Raw genomic sequence first — 12,925 nt, 5'->3', positions numbered from 1 at the left:
GAGGAGGATGAGGTCTCCACTAGCCCAGCCCAGCAGAACAGGCAGCAGCACTGGAGGGTCTGGCTAGAAGCCTGAAGAGCAAATGCTCAGCCTCCTCCCACCTCCTGCTGCCCTGCCTGGGAGCCCCAGAGGAGCGCAGCTATTGGGAACGAGGGAAGCTAATTACGTAGCACAATTAGCTCCATGGTGCAATTGGCCTGCAGCTGGCAATGCTAAGGAGAGCCTGGTGTAGGACACACAGATGTCCCCCCCGCACCCGCCCCCGGGACTATGCCTGCTCTGCAACTGCATCTCAATGGGGCACTGGAGCTGAACCAGAGCACGAGGGTTGGATTTTAAAGCATTTCTTCAGCATAATTTTTTGCTCCTTTTTTTTTTTAACTTAAAAATGTTTTTATATACTTCAAATTTTTCATGTTCACATCTCTAGAAAACTGAGCAGATCTCCTTTGTCGCTATGGAAATCATTGCAAAGTAACCTCACTCTTCAGAGGCAGAAAACCTGGGGAGGAAAGCTAAATATTAACTGCAGCTTTGTTTATTTTTTTTTTCCCCAAATTTTTATTATTATTAAATAATACTGATATTTAAAATTATTCATAGTTCCTATTTGCTCAGCAGCAGCTCTGCCCAGGTTATGCTTATGCAAGTGTACAGGTTTTACTGCTTTGTGCTTGTGAGTGTCTTGGGGTTTGCAAACTTATGCTGGTTTTGCCTTTGTACACATTGCCTTTTCTCTGGCAAAAAGTCTTTTCCTTCCTCTTTCCATGGTAGCTTCAAGATTAAATTAGACACTCACTTCTCAAGAAGATCTACATCTCTGGGCTGGGAGCAGAGAAACAGCTAATGCAATTGTCCAAACGGGAAAGAATTCCTGGCACAAAGCAGCTCATCTGAATGCCTCCGGGGGCTTTCTTTGACTTTCCCCCCCCCCCCCCCCATATTACAACCATCAGTTTTACTGGTTTGAACACTCCACTTCATGCAGAAGATAAAAACCAGCTGTTCACTTACTGCCCTGGAATTTTTCAGGTGCTACCAGCATGTGATGTGATCCAGAAATGCAAGTAACAAAGCCACAAGTTGTGGCCACAAATCTACTCTCAAATACAGTGAAATGTTCTTTTGAGTGAATCCCCGACAGGACTGCTGCCATGCTGGGGCGGGGACAGGGGCACGGAGGAGTGGGGGAAAATGGGAAATAATCACATAGCAGCAGCAGGCAGAGAACTCCTCGTCCAGCCCCAACCTCCTGAGCCACCCCCACCTCCCTGAAGGGTCTGGGGCAGACCAAGCGTACCTCCAAAAGAATAAGGCAAGCTGAAACTAGGAAGGGGGTGGAAAGGTGCTTACATAAGCGCTTGCTTAATTTTCATGGTTTGTTCTTTCTCAATCACTGGAATCAGTGATTAGAAGTTTGTGCTAACTGGCAATAAATTAAAAGAGGTGAAAATTCTCTAGGTCGAGACTGTTTTTCCCATGACATACGGAGTTTTACCTCTAGGATTTCCCAGGAAAGCTGGGCACTGAGTCCGCTTCCACCCAACTGCATCTCTGAGAATAGCCCAAATTTATTGTCTGAGGCCCAGGAAAAGTGAGACTTCACCATTCTCTCCAGTATTTGCTCTTGGCTACTTAAGTAGCTCCTTGCTCACTATATTAGCTCTGTCAAATCCTATTTTGAAACACATATTTGCTCCCAGAAGTTGGAGATGGAGCCTGGGGGCTGAGGGGCCAGCAGCAGGCACCCCGGAGCCTTGGGGCTGTAGGTGCAGACACCTTCAGGTGTGGAGGAGCTCTCAGAAACAAGTCTCACCTTCTTCTTCACGCATTGCTTTGTGGACAGGATAGGAATAGGTGAACTGGGCATTTTGAAAGGAGAGACAAACTTCAGATCAACATCATGTGTGTTTAAAATATTGCTCCAATTTTTCCTTTGGCAACAGCACAGAAAATGTTGTCAAACAGTACGAGAACTGTTTCCCAAGCACAGCCCGTCATGGTAACTGTGTTTTCAATTGCACCATGAGGTTTCCTGTTCAGACTGTGTCACAGGTGTATATGCAACAAGAAAGAAGTAACATCATTTCTCTGGCTCTGCTCATACTCTGAATTAATCATCAGAAATTATTTTCCTTGTGAAGGTGGAATATTTGGAGCGCAGTGGTGACTGGAAAGTGTTACCTGTCACAGTAAAGCTGCTGATGGTTGGTATGTGGCGATTCAAGAAGTCCAGATAGAAAAACACACATCCTGTGTGCTGTGGCTGTCTAAAGAACCCACAGCAGAACAGGAAATCAGCTCGCTACCATTGCTTATCCATTGGCAATCCATTTAAGAAAACTGAAAATACCTAGAAATAGAAACTTTCATCGCTCCATAGAAGTGAATAATGTCCTGCATCAGCTTTTGATGACTTAACATTAAAAATAGTTGTCTTATCTTTACATGCCTCAGTGGAAAATTCTGAGTGTAAAAAAATGACTCATCGAGCTTGTACTAAGCTTCTTTCCCTGACTATATTCTGTGTCAAACTTCCAGGGGGTAATTTATTTACAGTAAACACTGAGATCATAACCCAGGATGAAAATAATAATTCCATTAGTCCCTTATTAGACTTGCAGACATTAGGACAATCAAGGCACTGACTTTGAATCAAGACTTCAGCATTCTCAAACCCTTATAGCTGCAGCATTTTATCTACATGTATATATAGAATTATACTAGAGGCAATATGAATGCACAAATAAATATGAAAAACCTTATAAACTAGCTCCAGTCTTTCAAAAGAAACAAATATAGTAGTTCAAAATTTCTTCTGTGTGTAATGTAAGGAATAACCTCTCATGTAACAGGTCACTTGGACTGTCACTGAATGTCTCTGACAATATAATTTTGTCTCTTAAGTTACTACAGGATAGCAGTAAGACAGGTGGGACCTGGAAGTTATGTATTTATTATTTCACAGATGTGTTTATTCACAGGTATTTGCGATTTGGGAATCCTGCTTTATTCAGAGTCCTCCCCAAGAAAACGTTTCTTCTAGTTGATAGTTTTGTCACAACAAAAAGCACAGGGAGATATGAGGTACACGAGCACTGTGAAGAGGCCTCTGGCCACCTCGAGGTGAGGATACCAAACATTTCCAACATCAGCAAGTGTCAAACATCAAATTCATTCATCAAACTCTTCTCTAGGCCCCTTTTTTCTTAATTATTTATACACTATACTCAAGAAACCAGACATACCTTTGCAGTTCTGTTGATCCTTCTGGTTTTATCCATTGTTGTCATTCACCAGCTGTGTCACTTCAAGCAAGTCAATTACCAGAGTACCAAGAGACTTCAGCTGTGTGCAGTCATCCTGTTAGGAGCTGCAGCTCAGGAAAACACTCTGACAGCTTTACCCCTAAAAACATTTAAAGGAATTTGCAGACCCCATTCTCATGAAAGGTAATTTCTGTGACAAAGGATAAGACGGAGAAGAATGCAAACCAGAGAAACACCGTTAGTGTCCAGAAGTGAGAAAAAGAGTCTGTCTGCAAGTGGAATTTTCCTTGATTGGTCTGTCATCAACTTGTCGCAATTAACCGCAGTCAGAAGTCTCACCCTTCTGTTTTGCTGCATGTTCCTGTGTTTCCTCTTTTAGAAGCGTTACAAGAATATTACATACCACGAATTGCTGCACAGTGCTCGAAAGAGAGGAGACTGCCACAACCATACCAACTCGTGATTTCAAAGCCAACACTCTTCATGCTTTTCAAAATTGTCTCAGCTTTTAAGGCACCCAAACAATTGTTATGAAGGGGCTTTGTGAAAACCTTACATATTGCCATCCACACCTGGGTGGATGCTGCCTGAAAGGCTCCTCCTGGCTGCGCCAGGGCTTAAACATGCACGTGAGGCAACGCGAAGCTCTGGCTCCTGCCCTGAAACATCCTGCTCGGTGAGTGGAGCAGTTCTGCTGTGTGTTTGAAGGGTCTCCTACAGCTGCACGGAGAACCTGAACTACAGTTTTCTTCACTACTTTTCCTTTATTGCACTTCAATTTTTCCCAGGATTCAGTCTCACAGGGCAGCTCTGGTGGAAAGACAGCCTCTGTGTCCAGGAGATGAGGAATATTGATCCCAGAACAGCACCCCTTCTTAAGAAGAAAGTCTGAAATCTGTTTCAATAGGTGGTGAACAAACCTAATTCCAGAAGTGGCCTGTTAGGAAAGACACTCCCCAGAGCCATGTGCCAGTTACTGACTACCAAGTCAGCATGCCAAGGAGTGCTGGAGATCAAAAGATACAAACCCATAATTATGACACCTCCAAAGTTGTTTTGCTTTCACCTTAGCACAAGTTGTTGGCCTAATGCGTTAGCTGTGGCATCACCTTGCCACAACTCCATGATAGCTTCTTCTGAGGAGAGGCAAGAGTAGGTTACATGCCAGAGGGATATAATGGGCCTTTAGAGAGGTGGTGGAGACTTTGCTGGGGAGGTGATAAATCCCGAGTAGGACAGTGCCCCTCTGAGCAGAGCAGTCCCCACAACTTGGGAAGGGAAAGTGGCTGCACTGGAATTTTAGTTGCTCAGATACAGCTTTTAGTTGTGACCTGTAGCAGTAAGCACAGTCACAGGGTGAATCTTCACTTAGGCACAGCCAGGCTTGCAGAGTGAAAAGCCATGTTCCCTGTCAGCCAGGTGCAGCTCTCACAGGTGATGTCTGTGCACCACCTTGCTCTCCAGGTGCAGCCACAGCTCCTGCCACCGCGCTTCCACGGGAGCTCGCCCCAGCGCGGGGCACCAGCCGTGCCCACTCCCATCCCCACCACCTTCAGCTGCCAGAGCACCACGGGCATGCTGTCGTACTGCCCCCTTCGGCTCCAGGCTGCGTTACCTACCTAAAGAGGATGAGTTAAGCTTCTTCTGGCCCTTATTGTTTGAACAGAACCCCCCCCAACCTCTAGCCTCACACAAGGCTATGTACAATACAAACAGAAATGAAGGCACCAGTGTCAGGATGGCTTTAACAGAATAAACCCTATTTCTTCACTGGAACCCAAAAGACAACAGAATTAAGTAACCTGGAGGTGAAAGCCAGCACTTTCTGTGAAAGCTAAGTTACTAACCACAGCAGTGGTTTAATACATAAAATACCAACATAGAAGAGTCCAAAAACTAGTAGCAAATGTGTAATTTATGGAGATCTTTAACAGAACTGAAACAAATGTGGCAATCCAAGAAAAATAACATGTCCACTGCTAAAAATTTAGCAGAAGGCTGCTGCTGCTGTACAGAGTGCACTACTAACTGTGTCAGGACTTCCCTTTTCCCTCCCACCAAATTCTGTCTCTCCTTCTCTTTTCCACCAAAAAGACACCAGAAGTGTTATCTCATGCCTTCCATGCTTCAAAAGTTTTACAAATAGAGTGAAGAGGATCACTAAGCCCAAGAAGCTTGCACAGCAGTAGCTTTTCAGAGAAAGTTAAATTTCACTCCCTACCTGTTTAAAGAAGCCCTCCCCCTCCCATACTGTAAATCTACAGTTGTGTCAGATTCAGATGTAACACAATGAATTCATCAAGTTTTAGCATGTCCCCAAAGATGCAGCCTTCCAACATTCAATTAGTTCCTCTTTCATTATATAGAACAGACAACAAATACATTTACTTCTTAATATATTAAATGACTTTTAAAATGCAATCTTTATTTAAATACAGACAAAACCTGTACCCTCATCAGCTCTTGGTAAGACACTTCATCAGTGGTAATGGAAAGTTAATCCAACAGTAAGAACAATCTTACATATAAAAACCACCATGGAAGAAACAAGTGCTGAACTCCTTGCTGAACTCCTTACTGGAAGAAGCCTCCCAAATGTGAGGCCCAAAAGCAGTGCTCAAATGAACACATTTAAACTGCACAGGCAACTATCTGTAGAAGTAAGTAGTGAATTTTCAACTTAAAGAAGGCTTAAGCACAGAGTTTCTTAGGATCTGTACTTCTCTTGAAGAGGATGAGGTCTGGGAAAGTTGGGACTGTTAGAGCTAATGGGGAGAAGAAACAGTCTGGATTTTCAGTAACTAAAAATGTAATTCAAGTGCTGTGTAACAATGAAAATTTCTCAGTGAAGTGAAGCGGTGACAGTGCCGAGGTACACGTACAAAAATTAATATGCACAAGAGTTTCTTTCTTTGAGAGGAGACTAAAGAACTCTATGGCAAAATTATTCTCATTTTCATATGCCACAGCATTGTCACATTTTACAGTTGCAACATGGATATTCCTTGAAAATACGATCAACTTACTTTGAGGTCCCACTTGTTAAGATATATTCAAAAGAAGACAAGATTTCAAGTCTGAGCTTTAATACCAGAACTAGAACATCATTTCTTGAATTAATCTAAACCGTTTAGAATCCTATTTCAAATTCTTATGGCACAAGACTGGCTCAGAATTGAAAGTTGTCTTGGCCAGTTTAAAAAACAAACAAACAAAACCAAAAAACCCACCAACCCCTCCCCAGACTAAAGGATACAAAACAGAGCTTTACAAAGAATGAATCAGAACTGAAGGCAGCTTAAGGCTTCATAAAATATTTGCCAAGTTCTGCTGTTACTTGTGTAATCCATTCTTTAAACAGACTTCAGTGGGATTGCACAGATACAATGCAGAGCAAACCTGGCCCATACTGCCCAGTTTGAGCAAGATACAGTCACATTATCTTTCACAGGATGTAGAAAGACAGGAGAACAAGTTTAATCCTTCCTGCAAGGATCATTTTATTCTTCCCCCCTCACACTCCTTAAGTACAATTAGAGATGACTTACAAAAATTAATGCCACACACACACTAATAAAAAAAATTAGCGTGGGGCAAAACTTAGTATTCTGATACTTCTCTGCCACGTTTGACAGAATCAAAGAGCAGACACAGCACGGCTTTCATCTAGGCATCTGTTGGCAATACAATCAGTACAGGACGATGTGATGATTCTGGGTAAGCACTGCTCTCAAAGCTGTCCTTAGTCTGTCGTTGACCTTCTGTACCAGAATCTAGCCCTGTAGTCGTCGCTGCAGGTCATGAAGCCAGGATTGGTGGGAGAATGGACAATACAACGCACAATGCTGTTGTGCCCAAGAGAGAGAAGATTTCTCCGCTCAGCAGTTCTTGAATCCCAGCAGCAGAGACTTATGGTCCTTTCATCTGGAAGCAGCACATAATCTTCTGTGTGGTTGAAGACAGCTTGTGTCCTGTGTACTTGCCGTCCACTCAAACCAGCTCCTAAGTACATGCAGCAAAATATTAACCCAAATAGCATCAGTTTTAGGAATTTTCCAAAGACCTAAGAATAAACCTCCTACAAGTTTCTCCCATCAATTTCTGCAATTTCTATAGAGGTACCTTATCTTCTCAGTTGGTCAAATTCTTCCACATACAACAGGTGAATCAAGAATTAATATTCTTTTTTAGTTCTATATATGGTATATTCTAAATTTTCTTAAGGGGACAGAAAGATTACCTACTCCAACTGTGTCAATTGAGTCCTGCCACTCAATATGACTGCAATCACTTTAAGAGCATTTTTGCCTTCAATTTTTTGGTATGAGGCTTGCAGCTCTACCGAAGGGGAAAGACCACGGACAGCAGAGTACACAGCTTCTCATTATCAGTGACCACTTTCAGTTTTAATGCCTCTGCCACACAGCACGTGGTGTGACCTACCTTGGCCCTACCTTCCCTCCATACCCTTCCAACAGAACATGTGTTTCATACATAAGCATTTACTTTGCAACAGACACCCCTGGTATTTTGCAAAAGTTTATCGAGGAGGTGCTGCACCCTGCTGGTTGAGAGCAAGATACAAAAAAGGATCATACACACCCCAAAAGCCAGTATACACAATTTTCAACATCCTCTCCTCTTTTATGCTATGACTCCTAATGCTTAGGCAGATAACTGCTTTTCACCAAAAGCTTTCACCATCACATAGCTGCTATCACATGAAAAGATTCTACATCTTTTACCCTTTCTAAAGTCCTGCTGAGATCAAAGCATGGTATTACCAGCCTGCTCCCAGCATGACTCCCTGCATATAACTGTATCCTTTTGAAAAAAAGGAAAAAATGGAAGCAAACAGCTGTAGTTGTTTTTGAGAATATTGGCATGATTACTCAAGCCATCCTTTGCTCAGACACAAGAGTCTGCTGGTTGAAACAACTGCCCCAAAGTAGGTTTGGTTGCCCCGTCTGGGTGAGTCCTCTGCAGGGAAGTGGCTGACTCCAGCCAGAAATGACTGTGTTAGTTTTGATCCTTCCAGTTCAAAGTGTGCCCCTAGTCCAGCAATGAACAGGAAAGTCACAAACCCAAAATGATCACCAGCAACTAAAGTGATGATGCTGTTTTGTTGTAATAATCAGTTTCTAAAACACACTAAAGAAAAACTGGAGAATAAAACCCTCTGCACAAATGCCCTAGTCCCTGGGGCAGTGTTCCTTTCTGCTTCTCCCTGATTTAGTGGCAACTTCCCTCCAGAGCAATGGAGTAATGCTGCCAGAGAAGTCTCAGGCTCAGTAAGTTCACATTGACTGACATGCAAGAATCACAGATTCTCTTCTGGGATTCGTCCACATTAAGTGTTTTCAAAAGTTTTGGGCAATTTACCCTCAAAGCAGCAGCCTCTCACTGCCTCTAAGAACTACTCTTCCAATAATATTAGCAGCCCTGCCATGGGCTGGTACCCGAGACAAAAGGTCACCTACCACATACCTGTGTATTTAACCAGTGTTCGACCAGTGGATATCTCCCATAGTTTAGCTACAGAGTCTTTTCCACTTGACAAGATATACTTTGAATTTTTGGAAAAAATAGCAGAACAGACTTCAGCTCCATCATGTGCCTTCTCAAAAGTAGTGATGCAGCGATTTGAAACACCATCCCACAGTTTGATGCATCCATCTTTACTTCCTGTCACATACATGTTCGCACTCACGTTGTAATTTACTGAGCAAATAGCATCAGTGTGCTGATCTTGAGGATTGCAAGACACAAAACACTGGAAAGTATTGATATCATACAGTCGTAAAGTAGGGTGCTGGGTACCAACAAGTATGAAATCTCCAGAAGGGTGAAAAGAAATTGAGCGCAACATCTCTGCTTCCTGTTTGATCAAAAATACATAATTGGTGTAAGAAAGAAAAAAAAATCTGACACGGGAGAGTCAAATCTGGTGGCATTAAAGTGCTACAAAACGAGTTAAATTATCAGATTGCACTAAGTGTTCTAGTTCTGTAAAATAAAAATGCTTCCTATAGGATTAAAGTGACAGGCTACCTTTAACTGTACCGTACTTTTTATCCTAGAGCAGCTGGCAGTACCTGCTCATTTTTGGGATATTGCACAGAAGTGACAGGAGGCTTTGTCAGCCAGTCACACACCCCAAAGCCCACCACCACATCATACCAACTCTCCTCCAAAACAAAGGTAATGTAATTGGTCTCAGAGTTACCTGTATCGGATTTGGTCTAGATTACCAAAAAGCAGACAGGCACTACATTTAAAGAATACAGGCATCCAGTATGCACAAACTCTTAACATGGAATTACTGTAATGTCTGCAAATTCTGTAGCTGTGTACTCCTACGCAGTGAACCACTTAAAAACTCAGACACAATTCAGCTCACTGATGCCTCAGCAGTTATACATTCAATCTTTGCTCGCTGTGAACTGGTATCGTATCTAACCTGTATGTATTTGAAGGCTCTTTTGGCAGAAGGTTTGGAATAATCAAACAATTTAAGTGTGTAGTCCCTTGAACCAGATGCTAGGATCTGTTCTGTTGGATGAAAAGCTAAACACGTAACTTCATCCACATGATCATACAGAGTCCGAATAACGGGGTGATTTTCCATGTTTTGCTGTGCTGTCTCATTCATCATGACCTACAAAGAACATTTAAGAAGTCAGTGTTAAAAAGCAGAACATACTTTTGACAGGAAACAGCTCCTTGCTACCTTTCTGACAAGACTAGACACCAAAGCACTATTATCTTAACTATCTGAAGGCCCATTACAGATTGTTATCAGATAATACCCCTCTATTTTTACAAAGGTCAGCTGACTCGCTCAAGGACAAACTAATTTCAGTATCAAGAAAACATGTCACCTCCATAAGCAGTCCAAATCAAAACCCTGTATTGCCATATTGCTAAGGGAAGCTGGAGCAGCTGAGAAAACGGCAGCTCCTACTCAGGCGGGATACTGCTGCCAGTTTGGTGTGCACGCTGTGCAGTAAAACCCCACGTTTAAATTGCTGCCTGATTACTGTACTGAAGAAAAAAGTAAAGCCAACAAATCTGTATCCTGTGGGGCAGTTCTGAAATGCAAAACCACTGGACACTGTAGTGGCCGAAAGTGCAAGTGGATTCAAAACTGTTCATATAACACAGCAGTTATCAGCAACCGCTAGAAGCAATTTCTGGCTCAATTCTCTAGACTGCTGCCAGAAGTTACACAGGTATACTTGCCCTATTTCTTCTTCCTTGTCTTCAAGGGTATATGAGCTGCTGTTGGAGCAGGAGACACGGTGAGACAGATATTTAGTCCAAGCCACTGAGCCAGCCAGAAGGCACAGACAGGCCATGGAAGAGCCAGCACGTCAAGACCTCAGAAAGCAGCTGGGACGCGAGCCCTACGTTACCTCGATAGGCATGGCGCTCTTGGCCAACATCCTCTCGGTGTCGAGAATCTTTATGGAGGCGTCCGCAGAGCCTGTGGCTATGAGCTGCCCGTCTCTGCTGTAGGTAGCCACACGACACGGCCCCTTATGGGATGTGACATAACAAGTCTCGTATTCGGAAGCCTCAGGAGACATGGTCTGTACGTCTGCATCAAACTCCAAGTCAATTCCCGTGCCTGGAGCTACCGTATCTGAGCGTCCAATCGCATACTGAACAGCACTGTCATCGTTCTCCATGCCTGAAAAGACAGAAGTTGATGCATTAAACCAGGTTAACCTTCCCTTAGACAGACAGGCTGTGGCCAGATCAAGGGTACAGACTTCTAGAAGAGCTGTAAGTTTTTTTCTGCTGAACAAAGTTAAGGCAGCAGAGCAGATTTAGCTGTACAGCAGTGCTTCCCACAGAAACAAGATGAACCCTGGCTGCACTAGAGCAGGACACAGCTCTTCACACTAACTGTGGAGATGCAACCAGCAAATGCTGGAGAATGTGAAGCACAGGTAAATCCAATGACAACCAGTTACTGAAGCCACTGACAGGCCTCTTGTCAGCAACGAGCCCCAACACTACTGCATGAGATTTAAAGCAAAAAACTAAGCATTTACGGATTCGTTTTCTTTCTGTTTTATTGCATTAAAGAGAAAACCCTACTCCACAAACAACTATCCCACCACTGCAAATGAAAGTGTCTACTCCTCTTCACACTCACTTTTGTTTCTTTTATTTCCAGAATGCAGCTACAAAACAATAACAGCTTAGCACTGGAAGTGGTAACAGGGCAGACACAAGAATTTCCAGCTATGTGCCCAACTCTGATCATCAACCAATCAAAATGCAATAGAAAAATTAATGCTTTCATTTACAAATTGCAAGTCTAGCATTCTGACTTCAAAGACACAGGGCTTCACATGTTTATACCCCTGGAACTTAACTAGTTTTGGCAGCAGAACCAGTTCAGTTACAATACAGAGAAGACATGATGTTATGGCTAGACCTCTTCCAGTAACTCAGTCAGCTTGTTTCAACAGCAGCCCAGGTATTTTGATTACACACTGGGGCACAGATGTATCCTCAGAGAGCAAGACAGAGAGAGAGAACAGTCGACACCTCTGCTGAGACCCTAGAGCACGAAGCCTATTTTCTTGAGGCTGATATGTGAAGGCTAGTGAAAACTGCCAATGGAAGGGTGTGCTCCCTTTCCAACACTGTCAGGCAGAACTGTAGAGAAAACATTTCTGAAGCTGGCAGAGAACTTTGTGGGTCAATTTTCCATTAGGTCTGTGGACTCAAGTGATCCCATTTACAGGAGCATATTTTTAGAGGGCTGCGAGTCACCCAGTCAGAACCCTGAGCAGGTGTTCTTATGCATTGCAGGAGTTCTAACGAACAGATTTTGATAACACTCAGTGATCTGTTTTGCTTTTAATGCATACTGATGGATGAAACACAGAGCTAGAACATCCTTCAAAGAAAGCCATGGAGGCAAAGGCTGTACCTAAATATACAAAGTGTTATGCTATTACTAGACATAACATCTGCATAAAAGATGCCTTTTCAGTCAACACCAACCCCTTAATTCACAAGGATTTAAGATCAGGATCGAGAAACTAGATTTTTATGTTAGCTTTTTCTTCCAGCTTACCCAACTTAATTAGGTGCAGCAGTTGTTCAGATGGTGCACAGACTGATTGTGGTTTTATCTCATTTATCAAGCCATTGGCAATATTTATGTATCCATCATATAGCAGCTGACTAATTATCAGTTTATAAAGTTGCTGACGGTCTTTCAAACTGACTTTTGTTCTATACATTGTGAGTAAGGAATGCCTTGGAGGCGCCTGAAACAAATAAAGAAGAAAAATCACATACGAGAGAACTGAATGAAACAACCACAACCTTTAAATAAAGCACATTCTGCTGAATTTTAGTGCAGACACCAAATACTACTGTATTTTAGATAAGCATAAGAGACAAAGAAATGAAAGACAGGAAAAAAAAAAAAAAAAAGGAAAACCTGTTGCACTTGTTTGCTGTAGAAATGAAAATCTCACCAGTAAATGGAACACGAACTGGATTAAGGAGCAATAGAGAAGACAGAAATACTGTCTTACGGCATTAATGAGCACAACAATTCTGCCGATGCCCTTCCCTCAGCCCCGCCAGCACCGGCCGCCCCGGGCACCAGGGCGGCGAGTAAGGCA

The 12,925-nt window shown here is 42.9% G+C and overlaps 1 protein-coding gene across 1 annotated transcript; it reads right to left on the bottom strand.

Moving 5' to 3' along the window:
* Positions 1 to 6,546: 6,546 nt before the first annotated feature.
* On the bottom strand, positions 6,547 to 12,556 carry CSTF1 (cleavage stimulation factor, 3' pre-RNA, subunit 1, 50kDa). Its single transcript, XM_008948457.1, has 5 exons — positions 12,367 to 12,556; positions 10,685 to 10,962; positions 9,730 to 9,927; positions 8,757 to 9,147; positions 6,547 to 7,271 (listed from the first exon to the last, which is right to left on the bottom strand). Exons 1-5 carry the CDS (start codon positions 12,533 to 12,535, stop codon positions 7,012 to 7,014), a joined length of 1,296 nt encoding a protein of 431 aa, XP_008946705.1. The 5' UTR covers positions 12,536 to 12,556; the 3' UTR covers positions 6,547 to 7,011.
* Between the last annotated feature and the right edge of the window lie 369 nt (positions 12,557 to 12,925).

The sequence above is a fragment of the Merops nubicus genome, unplaced genomic scaffold (genome assembly GCF_000691845.1).
Source record: "Merops nubicus isolate BGI_N331 unplaced genomic scaffold, ASM69184v1 scaffold15410, whole genome shotgun sequence".
NCBI lineage: Eukaryota > Metazoa > Chordata > Aves > Coraciiformes > Meropidae > Merops > Merops nubicus.
Note: the sequence above shows the minus strand (reverse complement) of the source record. Positions and strands in the feature narration are given on the sequence as shown.